At 45.3% G+C, this 14,154-nt stretch overlaps 1 protein-coding gene across 1 annotated transcript in view; it reads right to left on the bottom strand.

The window, feature by feature from the left end:
* The window catches only part of ZBTB11 (zinc finger and BTB domain containing 11), a 1,715,870-nt gene that overhangs the window by 553,256 nt on the left and 1,148,460 nt on the right, over window positions 1-14,154 (bottom strand). Inside the window, exon 8 of the mRNA XM_078657806.1 lies at window positions 517-634. Within this exon, the coding sequence (XP_078513932.1) occupies window positions 517-634 (118 nt within the window). The remainder of the gene's footprint in view (window positions 1-516; window positions 635-14,154) is intronic.

Here is a 14,154-nt window from a genome sequence, read left to right as displayed (position 1 = left end):
ACCTCCAGTGGAAGTAATACTTATCGACAAACAGGCAATTACACAAAAGTGGACAGAGACTATAAGAGAAAAACAAATCTCCCAGTAAAGGTCCTGTGAAAAATACAAGACCACCCCCAGGAGATCTCGAAGGGTCTCCGTTGCTTCTGTAAAAAAACACTTTGAGATTCAGATAATAAACTATAAGAAATTCGCCTCAAGTATAAGAAAAGGTCAAGAACTGGGAGTGGGTGAGTGGAAACGACAAACTTTTGTTGTATATACAGTGGCCTTTTTGTTGTGCAGGAGGTGATCTGCTAAATATATTGCAGAGTGAAAAAGCTTGCTTATCATGTTCATCAGCCCCAGGTCTCATAACTTTCTCAACTTGTAAAGATCATTCATTCTTGCCTTAAAGTAAGATAGCTTCACAAGACCTGGAAACAGAAATAAGTAGTATATAGGCATACATCATGGCCACAAGGTAACCAAAAACAATTTTAAAAATTCTTAATTTCACGTTGTTTACTGACTTACTGAGTACACTGAAACCTGCGAGTATCCGGCTTGGGTTGGTGTTTTTTCACATGTTTACTGAGTCCTGAAGCTCTATGAAAAGGCTGTCCACAGATTGAGCAAAGGTACTTAGATTCTCCTTGAAAAAAACACAAAGAGCAAAATTCAATAGTATATAGCTATGAGTCTCTGCACTTTTATAATTCCCTGATTTAGTTGTAGTTTTCTTTAGCGCAATCCAGGCATCAAAGGGTAACAGAGTGTTTCTAAAGTCAACAGGTAACAGTTACATGCAGTAGAAAAGAGGGGTGTATATACATTTTCTCAAATTTGTGGGCTCCAAATGAGGATATGTCTTAACTTACAACTGAACCGTATAATACATAGAATAACATTTCAGAAAGTGGAACATCAGCAGCGGAGTACCAAGATGTAAGGCAAAAGATAAGTCTTTAAGAGGGCACAGATAAGAGACAATTTTTACACAGAGGGCGTTTCGGGTCACTTTTTACTATTTGATAGTAAGACGATTCCCACAGCTCAAGGAGAGGAAGTTCCAAATTCTCTGGGTATAGCCAGAGAAAGATTGTGGAAGGGAGAGACACATCTTTTAAAACCTGGCCTACCCTAAGACATGTCTCTGTGCTATGCTATTATGACAGAAACAGACCCCCTGCCCGATCCCTGACAAATGACAATTTTCTACTAGATCATTGGGTATAAGTGTGTGACATATGCCGGTATAGGGGGAAAGAAAACTGGGTGATGTTGCAAACGTGAGAGCTGCGTAAGACGAGAAAGACAGCCTGCATGTAGTCTTGAAGTTACCAATATGCACTTTGGTATCATAAAGGAAACAACATTCCCATAATCTCTTTTCACTGTCACACAGTCTTAAAGTACTGGTCAAGAGTGTAGCCTTTTATACTTTTAAAAAGTAAGAGCTTGAGTTGGATGGTCTTGCCTGTCTTGATTATTTATGCCTAGAGGATTAGTTTTAGGAGTAACAATGGAATCTAGATAGGATGGAAAAGGGAGATTGGAGGATGGAGGATGGGAAAAGGTTCCAGACATGGTGAGAGTGAAATATTACATGCCAACTACTAAGAAGTCTTTTAGACTAAGGCAGTGGTTCCCAAACTTTTTCGACCCATGGCTCCCTTGACATAATTGGTGGTTGGCCGCGGCTCCCCATCATGTAAATTTTTTTCAGGGAGTGTGATGTAAGCCTGACAACAGGTGCTGGAATGTACAGTGATTAGGAAGGAGATGTAATAAATGAGAAAATGTTATGTCACATGGCTACTTTAGGTATGGAAGCTTACTGGTGTTGTGGTCAAACACAGACCGCTGACGTGAATTGTAAGGTAAACAAATGTGTAATCAGGGGATGAAGAGAAGTGAAAAGAAGAACATCGGCCTGGTGACTTCTGCAGTGCTGACCTCGTGGTAGGTTTTCTGAGATAACTGTGTGACATTAACAGAGACTAGCAACTTTCTTCAGTAAACCTTTCCGTGCACGAGTCAAGATTAGGAGACCTACTCACTCTTTCCTTTACTGCTGAGGTCTCTGCGCAGCTCAAGGCTCTGTCACCACTAGCACTCTTTGGGTTTTTTTCATAGTAAGATGACAATCTATTTTTGCTTAGACAGCACCGTTCTGTCCAACCAAGGTAATGTGGTGTCCAGATTTGCAAAATTATTTAGTTTAACCTGTGCCTTCTGTTTCATTACCGGCAGCAGGGAATCTATACAAATGTTACAGGGTAAAACATGACATTTCTTTTTAGGGCATTACACAATATTCGTGGATATGTTGCCAATACACGTTTTAAAAGCATAGTAGTGCCACCTGATGCCAAGGAGTACCCCCTTTCCCTCTCACCCTGCATATTTTTCGCACATTTTTTTAAACAATTAAAGCACTGAAATGGTAAACCCAGTGTGATTACTACCACAATCAATAGCCCATGATCAAGAAACAGCCTTTCCTATTTTACCATGTGCAAAGTGTGCGCTTTGTTATTGTCATGGAAAGGCTCATTCTTGGAAGGCAGATATGTGACAGTGAATCTGTGCCTGTGCTATGTAAGAAATCAGTCCTGTTTAACGATTGAAGTAATTTTGGCCTGGACATTTCTGGTTTAGATCAAACATTCACAAATTGTGAACAGTAAAATCACCAGCTCTGTGTGTTCACCTCAAAACGGACTCATGCAGATACATGTGTAAGACATAGCAATACACTGGTATAGGAGCATGATCAAAATATAACCATAATATTAATATTCATTGTGTTTCTTTCTACTCCTTACTAAGCAAGTCATCAAATGATTGTGTATCTTTTACTAAGAAGTTCAGATCCTATGTAGTGTACTGCACAGTACTGCTTAAGAGGTGAGGTTCTGATTACAGCACACCAAAAATGGTATAACTTATTTCAGTCTTTATGTGCGTATTGCACAAGTAAGAGATTAGAACGTAGTCACCAGTAATTTTAACGGAACAACATAAGATTCACACAGTATAAGGGTAAACAAAAAACAGGTTTTTCCAGCATACAAATCGCCAGGCGATTTGTATGCTGGAAAAAACTGTTTTTTATGAACTTTTGAATAAAGAAGAATAGCCAAACTAACGCTATCTGAAGAGGACCTATTCTTGACTCCCCACTGGATTTTTGTTTACCCTTATACTGTGTGAATCTTATGTTGTTCCGTTAAAATTACTAGTGACTACGTTCTAATCTCTTACTTGTGCAATACGCACATAAAGACTGAAATAAGTTATACAATTTTTGGTGTGCTGTAATCAGAACTTCACCTCTTAAGCATTATTTCTGGTTGCACATTTATGTGCACCAATATAGTACCTTTTGGTAGTAGGTACTTTGAGTTTCTTGAGCACCCACCATATACTACTGTTGTGTCTATTTACCACGCGTATTTACTCATTTTATACTATCAAATGTGTTTCCTTTGAATGTTGCTGACCTTTCCATTTTGGACACTACTACCTCCTACTGCACAGTACTGTAGCTTTTTACTGAATATCAGCACCAATAAGTTCCACAGCTGTAGAAATTCATACATTCTCCTAACTAGTGTGTCCTTATTCACGATGCCCTGCAAACCTTCTGACTGACTTGTAATAAACTCCATTACCATGAGCTGCAGTCGTTTGGTGCGTTGGAACTGTGTCCGGTTAGATAAGGGGCATCATATTTCATAATATTAATTGTTACTTTAAACTTTCGTATTCATTTCCTCTGCAGGTATAAGTGGGTAAATTGGCCTGCAGCAGGAGATATGTGTTCTGATTTAACATGCAGCCAGTTGCACTTGACGCTCAAGACATCACTGCATCCATCTGGCGTTCGATTCAAATAAAGCACTGTTTGTGCACAACAGTGGCACCAGGCTGTAATAAACACGATTTGAGTATTATAGTGGCAGCCCATCATTCAATAGTTTTTCAACAACTCCGAAATGACTTGACAAAATCCATGTGCTTAGATGAGCCCATTTCAATAGATGTGTTGGTGTTTTCGAAACATACATCTTGGGCAGAAGGGATTGTAGAGCGCACATCTATATAACAAAATATGACATTCAGTATTTCATGTCTCTTTAACAATTACACACCCTCAGTAGATCATGCTCATTAATAAGACAAATTAATAAAAACTATCTGCTTTCTGCAGCAAACCTGAAAATCGAAATGCTAGAAGACATCACTCAGTTTTAAGTTTCTACCAGTCTGCGTACACCATCCTCATATTTTACTGAAGTTATCCTGTCTCACTGCACACTGCTACAAATAAAGATAATCATAAGTGAAAGTGGAGATAGCCGCTTGTGAGAAAATAGTTCAAAAAGGCATTTGCAACTTTAGGATTCCTCGTGTCCATGGTATCTGTCTCTTCGAAACCGACGAGGCTGCGTAGGAGTAATTTCCGTAACCAGGCAGAAAAAGCCCCACGTTTAATAGTTGCAAAGTTGCAGCATTTTCTGAGGCTAGGATTCGACGCTGCTGAAATGTTCATGTGTGCCCAGTGACAGCAACAGCTGTAACTCTTTCAGTGCTAGAGATATCCGACATCACAGGAGTGTTCACCTACCAGTGGTTCTCAAACTGTGTGATTCGTGCGCATCTGTTCACACGCCCCGACTAGTTTTGACGGCGCACTGGGGTGCCGTGGCGCACAGATTGGGAACCACTTCACTAAGGTCTAGGTTTAGAGTTTGGCAGATGGGGTACCCCATTGCAAAGTGTAAGGAGTAACCTCTCTGCCAAAACAGCAGAGCTTCAACACGTCTACTCCGTCCTCGATATACACCTCAAATTCCTGACCGAGTAAGAGGTTTTGCCATTTGTCCGCCAGCCCTATTTGAAGTGGGCATACAAATGTCAAATTTTCAATGTCCGTCAACGCCAGGTAAAACCTGGTAGTAGGTAGAAGTGGAAACTGTAAAATACCCCTAGGCATGAGAGAAAACTCTCATAGTGACATTGAAAACGTGACGTAAGACTCCCTCATGTTAAGTGTGAAGTCTGTCAAACATTCAATGCATTCTAAAGAAACATTATGACAGAGGCTCATGCCAATTAAAGAGATGTCCAGTGGGCCTGCAGACAACTCTAAATTTGGCAGGTAGGGACTCCCTCAGAGCACAGAGTACTTTACTCTGGCAACCTAACATACCGCTTACAGAAAGCACAGTGATGATGAAAGGGTTATAAATTGTGATGTTACAATTTTCCCTGTTTTCACAGTTACCGAAAAGCTAAGCTGTTTTTTATTATCTTCAGCGATGTTGCAAATATTTTGTGCTCTACATCTTTGCATTTTAAAATAACTCTATTTAAATAAATTTGTTGAAATACATATTCCGTTTCTAGTGATCTTGAGTGTGTAAATCATTAATGAGCACATGTTTAGATTACCACTGGCCCCTGTTAGTTACTCAAAAGCATTGACACCACCTCATTTATGGATTGGGTGGGTTTCTGCGGGGCTACAATAACCTGCTTTTCACATTCAGGACAGATATATTGAACTAAGTTCACTTTTGTCACCAGTGGGTGTGAAATCAAACCTTGCAGAGCTGAGCCAAAGACTTAGTTTATGCAACAATCCAGTCTGCCAAACTCTTAAATGGGGGCTAAATGTTCACATACTGGTGATATGAAATCAAATAAATTATGCAGGTCACCAAGCTGTTCAAAGTAAAGATTAAAGTGCATGTAGCAAGGCTGGAGTCATATGGCCCACTTTGCAGACGGTAGACTCAGCAAGAGAGGTAGTTTTCAATTTTTGTCTGCTGACATTAGTAGGCCAAACAGGATGAGCACCTTACTTATTATACTCATGTAGTAATTCAACAAGCAGTACTTGCGACTTACAATGTCAAAGGCAGCACACATGCAAGTGGGTCAGCAGACTAAAGTTGTTGGAAACAAAGTTCAGTATTAGACCACACTATACCATTGTAGCCACTATGACAGGCAATGTAGAGACATTTCCCCCCCCCCCTTACCGACTTCAGCACATGCGCTCTCATCAATTCCAACAGGGTCTTAGGGAGACACACTGACAAAAGTGTATCCACTACATCCTCCTAATACAAATGGCAAGAGTATAAACCTAAATCCCCCTCCAAACATTCCTCTCCCCCTCCCATTCTTCACATCGAGACTCAAGAAAACACACTCCTCAGTACACCATGCCCCAAACTCAATCCTCCTGTTACTGAGCCGAGATTGAGTCTAGACTAGGGGAAATTACGCAGGTACTACAATAACTAAAATCTGATCTACAGAAGCTAACAAGCATCACTACTAAACTAACCCACAACAGGGGGTCCTCAGATACACCTGCGAGTAACAGGCCGATCCTTCATAATATATTCATACACCATTTAGACCAGCCATTAAATTCTTACATCTCCCAGACATCCCAGCGCACTAGTTGGTGATCTATTCCCTTACACAACACCTCCTCGAGACCAGCCAGCACGAAGATCTCTCTATCTGACAATGATATCCAAGCCATTTTCCATACATACAACAGTGTACACCATGACCTGTCACATAGCCTCAATCCCATCTCAACAATTATCTCGAACCCACACAGAGAACAGAGACCAAACACCAGAGAGACAAACAAGGCCAACATCAAACCAGTACCCATCACAGAGAAAACCTCCCCGATCCCCAAACCCCACCTGAAATGCATACTCCTAAATTGCAGATCGACCTGGAACATGCAGCTGACATTGACCTACGCCTTACAACTAAAACATTGCTAAAGAAAGACTCTGCACCAATTCTTGACATTCTAATCCCACCAGGCTATGACATTATAAGAGCAGACAGACCGAAAAGGTCTGCATACACCGCATCAACCTTACGGTGACTCGGTCACAATCTATCAACCTTACCATGTGCGAATAGTCAAAAGGGAGGGTTTTCAGTGAGTAAGAAGTGGTGCTATATTTGCGTATGTGTGAAGTAAAGTTCAAGTGAATATGGTGCTAGCCAGGTAGGGGAGACCCCTATGTGCGTGCAGGGAAAACCTACAACAACCTAGTACTCCTAAATCCTGGGCACTCAAATAATGGTGTATTTCAGAAAAAGATCATTATAACGTAAGTCCACGAGAAAGTTCAATGTCAATAAAGTTCGCAGGAGAGTTGTTTCTTGTTCTTTTTAATTTCATTCACATTAAAAAGCAATCAGCACAAAACAACAGGCCAACACGTGCTTCATCTAGAAGGATACTCCCACGACTTCTTCAGGGCTTTGATTCTGAAAGCAAGGCGGCGTAATCTAGATGCCGGTGTTAATTCCAACCTGGCAGGTCTGTACCGCAGGGTGTGTGGGAACGTGATCAGTCTATGAAGCGATCTGGTCACAGCGATATTAAGATTCACAAAGAGCCACTGATGTGCACACGGGTGTGTGTGAAAAAGTGAACGATTTGGGTTGGTGTAACAAATTAAATCCCCTGGCTCACGTCCAATCCACGTAATATGGGGATGGCAAGGGAAAGACACGGGTGTGTGTCGGGTATCAATGAGCCAAGGAGTAGCAGGAAGCGTCATCTGTGGCTCGCGTCCAAAACTTTCTGTTTCGAGGGACCTGACCTGACCCCCCCATTCAAAGGGAATCTGCGCCACCACACACTGATGCTCCGAGTTGTCCACAGCAACTACTTGGTGGAGTGCCCCAGGGCCTACCTGCTCTTCAGAGACCAGGTGACGGTGGCCTGAGGTCACACTGGCTCCAGTATCTCTGAGAGCCTCTACCCTTTTTCCATTTATGGTCACCCAGGTGCTATATTTTTTTGTGTTAGGGGGCACCTGGTTGCCTGGAACCATCTCACTGTCCCCTAGTGAGACGAGGGTAATTTCTGCAGGATCCCCACCATCCTGTGGGTAACCCTCCTCCCCAAGCGCTACACTCGCCAACACCTTGGTCTGCCCAGCAGTGGGTGGCTGTGCCCTCTTGGGACACTTGGTGTCCCCCTTCAAGTTACCCACCTGGTCACATGCAAAACACTTGCGGGGACTGGTCTCAGCAGACTTTCCTGAAGAGACCCCTTGTTTCTTATGTCCTGGGGGATGGGAACCTTTACCCTGTGTATTAGATTGGGGCCCTTTAGAGTACTCCTGTGCGTTACACTCCCCCCCACTTTTCTGCTGGGGACCATACCTATCTGTGGCTGAGTCTCCCCCAAACCCTTTCTTGTGGACCCTGGTACTCACTCAGGGGTCCGCCTCCATAGCATGCTTCCTGGGGTCAGTTAGCTTACTATCAACCAAGTGCTGGCGCAGCTCTGCAAACATAGACTAGACAGGTGCTCCCATGCAATCAAATTGTAGCTCCTGAAAATCTGTTACATTACTGCCCTTCACCCAGCCATCCACAGACCTGCAGAAAGATTTTACACAATCAAAACAAGTATTGGCGTTGCTTTTCTTGCTGGACCTAAACTGATCCCTATACTTCTCAGGAGTGAGACCATACCTGGTGAGAAGAGTGTTTTTCATATCAGCATAGGTGAGGTTATGCCCCTTACCCAAAGCTATCAAGAGTATCCCTAGATTCTTCTGGGAAGAGCGGCCACAACCCTGCCCCCCAATTCTTCTCAAGGACACCATTCATATGAAAAGAAGTCTCATACCCCTGGAACCACCTTTGTATGTCATCTCCCTTCATGAATTCTTTGCCTACATTCTGGGGGATAAGCACAATTCTGTCTGACTGCCCTGACGAATTGCTGCAACCATCTGAGCCGGTTCTACTGCTCTGATACAGCTTCTTTATCTTGATCTCATGGTCTAGCATCATCCTGTTCTCCTCCATGGCTAACTTAAGCTTCTCCAGTTCCATGGCAACTCTCCCTGCTTCCCGCCAGCCCTCCAGCTCCTCAGGGGACAAGCCACTGCTGCCTGGTTTAAAGGGTGCCCCCCTCCCAAAACACATCCACCCTTGGAATAGGCTCTTCTGCCTCCATGCCACGATCCTCAGACAGCTCACTAGCATGTTTGGCTGCTACCCAGGCCCTCAGCACCTTTTGTAGCTCCTCTTTTCGGGTGAGGATCCTGATATGGACTTTGAAGTTTTTGCAGATCGCCTTCAATTCCTTCACATTGTAGGTTTCTAACCTCTCCTCCTCAAAGGCCACTTCCAAGGGTACAGCAGATGATGCAATTGATTCTGGCATGTTTTACTGGAAAGTTCAAGTTCAAGACCAATGGAAATGCAAAAAGAGACAAAAAAAAACTGTATGTGGTACGTAATGGTCTGCGATATGGTAGTAGTACACACCAGTCACACACCAATCATTAAGTCAAGTGCAAACGCAAGTCCTATCTTCACTGCTGACAACCAATGTTAGAAATGGGGGTCTCTAGTTGGCTGAGTTAGGTACCTTTGTCCAAATAGGGACCCTTCTTCCTAGTCAGGATAAGAGAGTTACACTCTTAAAATAACCCCAGCTCACCCCCTTAGTAGCTTTGCACCTTTGCACCATCAGTCAGGCTTATCCTAGGGGCAGTGTGGAAAGCATTTGCCCATAACCAACAGTAATACAGTGTAAGCACTATAAAAGGACACCACACCAGTTTAGAAAGATATCCAATATTTTGATGTATTTAAGACAAGACCAATAAACGATAAAAATACACAACGCAGTACTTAGAAATCTTCAGTTATCATAATAACTTTGAAATACAGTTCCTTGAAGTCGATAAGTCGGTCCAGGGCTATCATGGCGTCGTGGAACAAACAAATTCAAACAGTTATGGCTGACCACGGCGTCGCGGGCCAACTACGGTGTCGGAAAGACCCACAAAACATTACCTTTAGAAAATCAGGGGGTCGGTGGCCTCTTGTTGAGCTCCAAAATCACGGCATTCGCAGGCGTCGGATCCAGAGGTCAGTGCAGGAGTCGTCGGTCCCTTGAAGTCACAAGGGTTGCAGATCGAACTCCTCGCGGATGAAGTCAGGAGCGCTAGTGTCGGCAGGCGTCGGGTGCTGTGGTGCGAGGTGCCGCATGCAGTGCCCTCAGGTCGCTGTGTGAGCAGTGGCTCGGTGGCGGCATCAGATAGTGTTGTCGGTGAGAGCAGGGTCACAGTGTGAAGTGATGCAGTGCTGGCAGGTCACGGTGCAGGCAGCGTCGACATCGTTGCTGAAGCGCTGTTGTCGGCTGACAAACTGGAGTCAATGGCACCAGTGTCAGTAGGCCAAGGCTGCGGTGCAGGATGAGGACGGTGCGTTGTGTAACTTACGAGGGGTGCCCTCGAATCACGGTGCAAGCAGCAGCGTCGATGTCGGCCTGGAGCGGCTACTTCGGGTATACCAAGTCAGCAGCGTGAAGCGAGGCACTGCGAAGTGCTGTGCCCACAGGTCGCGGTGTTAGCAGCGGCTCAGTGTCGGTGTCAGGTGGTGGCATCAGATGGCGTTGTTGGTGAGATCAGGGTCGCGGTGTGGCTTTGCAGCTGTGCCCTCTGCAGTGCCTTCAGGACAAGGAGTCAGCAGCAGCGTCGTAGACGGCGTCAGGTTTCTTCTGTTGCAGCACAAAATACACAGGCCCCAGAGCTGAGGGCAGAAGAAATTTAAGTCTTTGCTGTTCCTGAGACTTCTTGAACAGGGGGCAAGCTCTATCCCAGGCCCTTGGAGAAACTCACAAACAAATATTGCAGAAAGTTCAGTCCAGTCCTTTCACTGCCCAAGACAGAAGCAGCCACTGCAGGCCAACACAGCAAAGCACACAGCAAAGTGGTAGCTCCTACTGACAGCTTCTCCAGCTCTTCTTCTTGGCAATCTTCTTGGTCTAAAAGAGTTCTAAAGTTCAGGGTTTGGGCCCCACTTTTTATTGTTTAAATCTTTTTATTGATTTCAAAACAAACAGCAAAATCGTAAACATGACCCTCAGCTCTCAGAATCATCTCAGTACAGACAACACGTGTCGCAGTAATCGTTATTACATTAGTAAAGGCATGGAGCGGGTCTGTCAGAGCAAATAGTGAACAATGCAGAGCAAAGCATTACATAAAAAAAGGGGGGAAAGGAAAAGGAAAAAAAAACAACATTCCCACCCTCCACCCTCCCCCGCCGCCAAACCACATATAATAGGGAGAAAATAGGAAAGTATGGGGCACATCGAAGTTTATTGAGGTCTACGAGTTTTGCAGGAAAGGCTCTCCTGTGGTATTTGCGTATGTATCTAGGGCAGGTCAGCTCTCTGAACTCTGTTACAAGCAGCGTTAGGAAAGGGCCCCATAGCTCAGGGAAGTCGGACCCCCTCCCCGCCAGAGTGAGTGTCAGTTTCTCCATTCCCAGCACCATTCAGAGTCTCTGGAGCCACCCGGAGTGGGGTGGGGGTTGGGAAGATCGCCAGTGTGCAAGTATGTTCTGGGTAGCCGCCCCCAGGGCAATTGCGATCGGTCGTCCTCTTCGGGACTTAGCTGGATACATTAGTGTATTGGGTAGGCCTTAGAGGATATAGGCTGAGAAGCGTGGGAGTTGTGTGTAAAGGTGAGAATCTATTTCATCTAAGATTCGGGATCAGTATGGTTGGATGTGATCACAGCTCCACAAGAGATGTACTAGTGTACCCACCTCCCCGCATCCTCTCCAACACAGGGCGCTCTGATGGGAATCAAAGTGATGGAGACGTTCCGGCGCGTAGGACCAGTAAGTTGCCACCTTGGTCAATGTCTCAGTGAGGCCCACGTGGTACGCTGATTGCCGAGCCATGTGGTAGATACTGTCCCATTCTTTGTGAGTAAGGGTGCGGCCTCAGTCCCTCTCCCATCGTGCCCGCCCAGCGTTATACATGTATATTTGTGGCGAGCAATAGATGCTTGTAGAGGTCCGAGATACTCTTTTTATCAGTAGATCTAGTGATAAGTCACTTCTAATAAGTAGTCAGTAGTCGCTGGGCACCTGGCCTAACTTTTGGTTGAAGAGCCCAATGTCTAAGCTGCAAGTAAGACAACCTCTCCGTGTCCGGGATACCATATTCCGTCCGAAGCCGTGGAAATGGAGTGATTCCGTCCAGGTCAAACAGATGACCCAGTGCTCCTCAGGGGGTGGGGCGCCTGTGTGTGAAGGCCCCAGGGGTCGTGCCCGGTTGGAACTCTGGGTTGTTGAATAGTGGTGTGAGGGGGGAAGGAAATGTCATAAGTTCGTGAGTAGGGGCAGTATGGTCCCAGGCCTCCATTAGTGATGCTTGTAACATAGGAGGCATAGAGATTAGGTGGCCTATGTGCTTTGCGAAGGAAAGGGATACCCTGCAGGGGCATGCCGGCTACTGCCTGATCCTGAAACAGCCAGTGCTTCTCGGATTCAAGACGGCTCCATTCCACCAGGCAGCGGAGCTGTGAGGCATAGTATAGTTGCAAGTCAGGGACCCCCACCCCGTTCTGGAGGCAAGATTGCTATGGTGTGCTTGAATCTGGGTTTGTGGCCTTGCCAGATGAAGCGCGCTACGTCTGATTGGGTTTGCTGAATCCAGCCTGTCGGAGAGCGTAAGGGGAGAGTTTGGAAGAGGTATAGGATCTGGGGGAGTACAGTCATCTTGACAGCCACTATCCTGCCTAGCCAAGATAGTGTGTGATGTTTCCATTGGCTTAGTTCTTTGCGGACATGAGCTCGGAGCCTCTCATAATTAGCGGTGACAGTGGCAGGGATGGAAGCGCCCAGTTTAACTCCCAAGTATGGTATTGTAGAGTTGGACCATTGTATCGGATGTTCTGCACAAATGTGGGCTAATGTGTGCGGTGTAAGGGAGATATCCAGGGCAGTCGACTTATCCATGTTAATCTTAAAACGAAACGCCTTTGCAAAGCCGTGTAAATTCATTGAAAAGAGCTCTCAGCGCTTGGATTGGGTTAGAGACGGAGAGTAGGATATCATCTGCGTATAGACTGATGGTATGGATGTCTCCTATAAATTTGATCCCAAATATGAGTTGTTGTTGCCCAATGCGTCGCGCTAATGGCTCCATATAGAGCGCAAAGAGGAGTGGGGAGATAGAACATCCCTGCCTCGTGCCTCTGCCGAGGGGAAAGCGGGACGATGTCTGGCCATTCACCCGAACCGGTGCGTTAGGTGAGCAATAACAATTCAGTATACGCGTGTGTAGTTTGTCTCGAAAGCCAAATTTCAGCAGGACTTGCTCTAAATAGGGCCAGTGCACCCTATCAAAGGCCTTCTCTGCATCTATGGCCAATAGCATATATTCCCCGGCGGTGCGAGAGGCCTTCTCTATGAGGTGTAAAACCCTTTTGGTGTAATCGCTAGTCTGTCTTTGTTGTATAAACCCCGCTTGGTCCGGTTCCACTAGTTGGGCTAAGTACGGCGCTAGGCAGGACGTCAAGATGCTTGTGTAAAGCTTTATATCAATATTTAGGAGGGAGATAGGTCTGTAAGCAAAGCAAAGAGTCTTGTCCTTTCCAGTGTTAGGGATGACTACTATAGACGTCTCTAGCATCTCTCCTGGAATGGCCTCAGTTTGTGCAAAGGTGTTAAAGAGGTCCCGTAGCAGGGGGCAGATTTGGCCGCAAAAGGTTTTATAAAAAGCCGCAAAGTAGCCGTCAGGTCCCGGAGACTTCCCAAGCCAGAGGCGTGAGATATCTGTGATAACCTCCTCCGTCTCCATGTCCCTGTCTAGATAGTCTGCCTGCGCTGGGGAGTGGGCGGGAAGCCGTACAGCCTATAGATAATCAAAGCTGTGAAGAGCGTCAAGAGAGTCGCTCAAGTACAGGTTTGCATAGAGGTCCTGGAAAGCTTCGGCTATGGCTGCATCCTCCGACGTGGGCTCACCCCCTGAGTCCCGAATAGCCTGAACTCCCTGGCGCTGTCGCGCTTCCCTTAGTTTATTAGCTAGCAGACGGCCGCATTTGTCTCCACCCGTATAATAGGAGTTGTGGTTCTGAAAATTCTGAACTCGTGTAATAAACTTTGTCCTAGCAAAACGAATTTGGTATCAAAAGACCGAAAATGACAAGTACACTATGCACAAGCATTTTCGTCATATTCGAGTAACGATTTCACCCCGAAATCGTCATTTTTCGTTCTGAACCCTTGGGTTCCATTTTGTGTACGGCAGCCATTTTGTGAGCTGCCCTCACATAGGCAGATGAT

Source organism: Lissotriton helveticus, chromosome 8 (genome assembly GCF_964261635.1).
Source record: "Lissotriton helveticus chromosome 8, aLisHel1.1, whole genome shotgun sequence".
NCBI classification, from domain to species: domain Eukaryota; kingdom Metazoa; phylum Chordata; class Amphibia; order Caudata; family Salamandridae; genus Lissotriton; species Lissotriton helveticus.
Note: the sequence above shows the minus strand (reverse complement) of the source record. Positions and strands in the feature narration are given on the sequence as shown.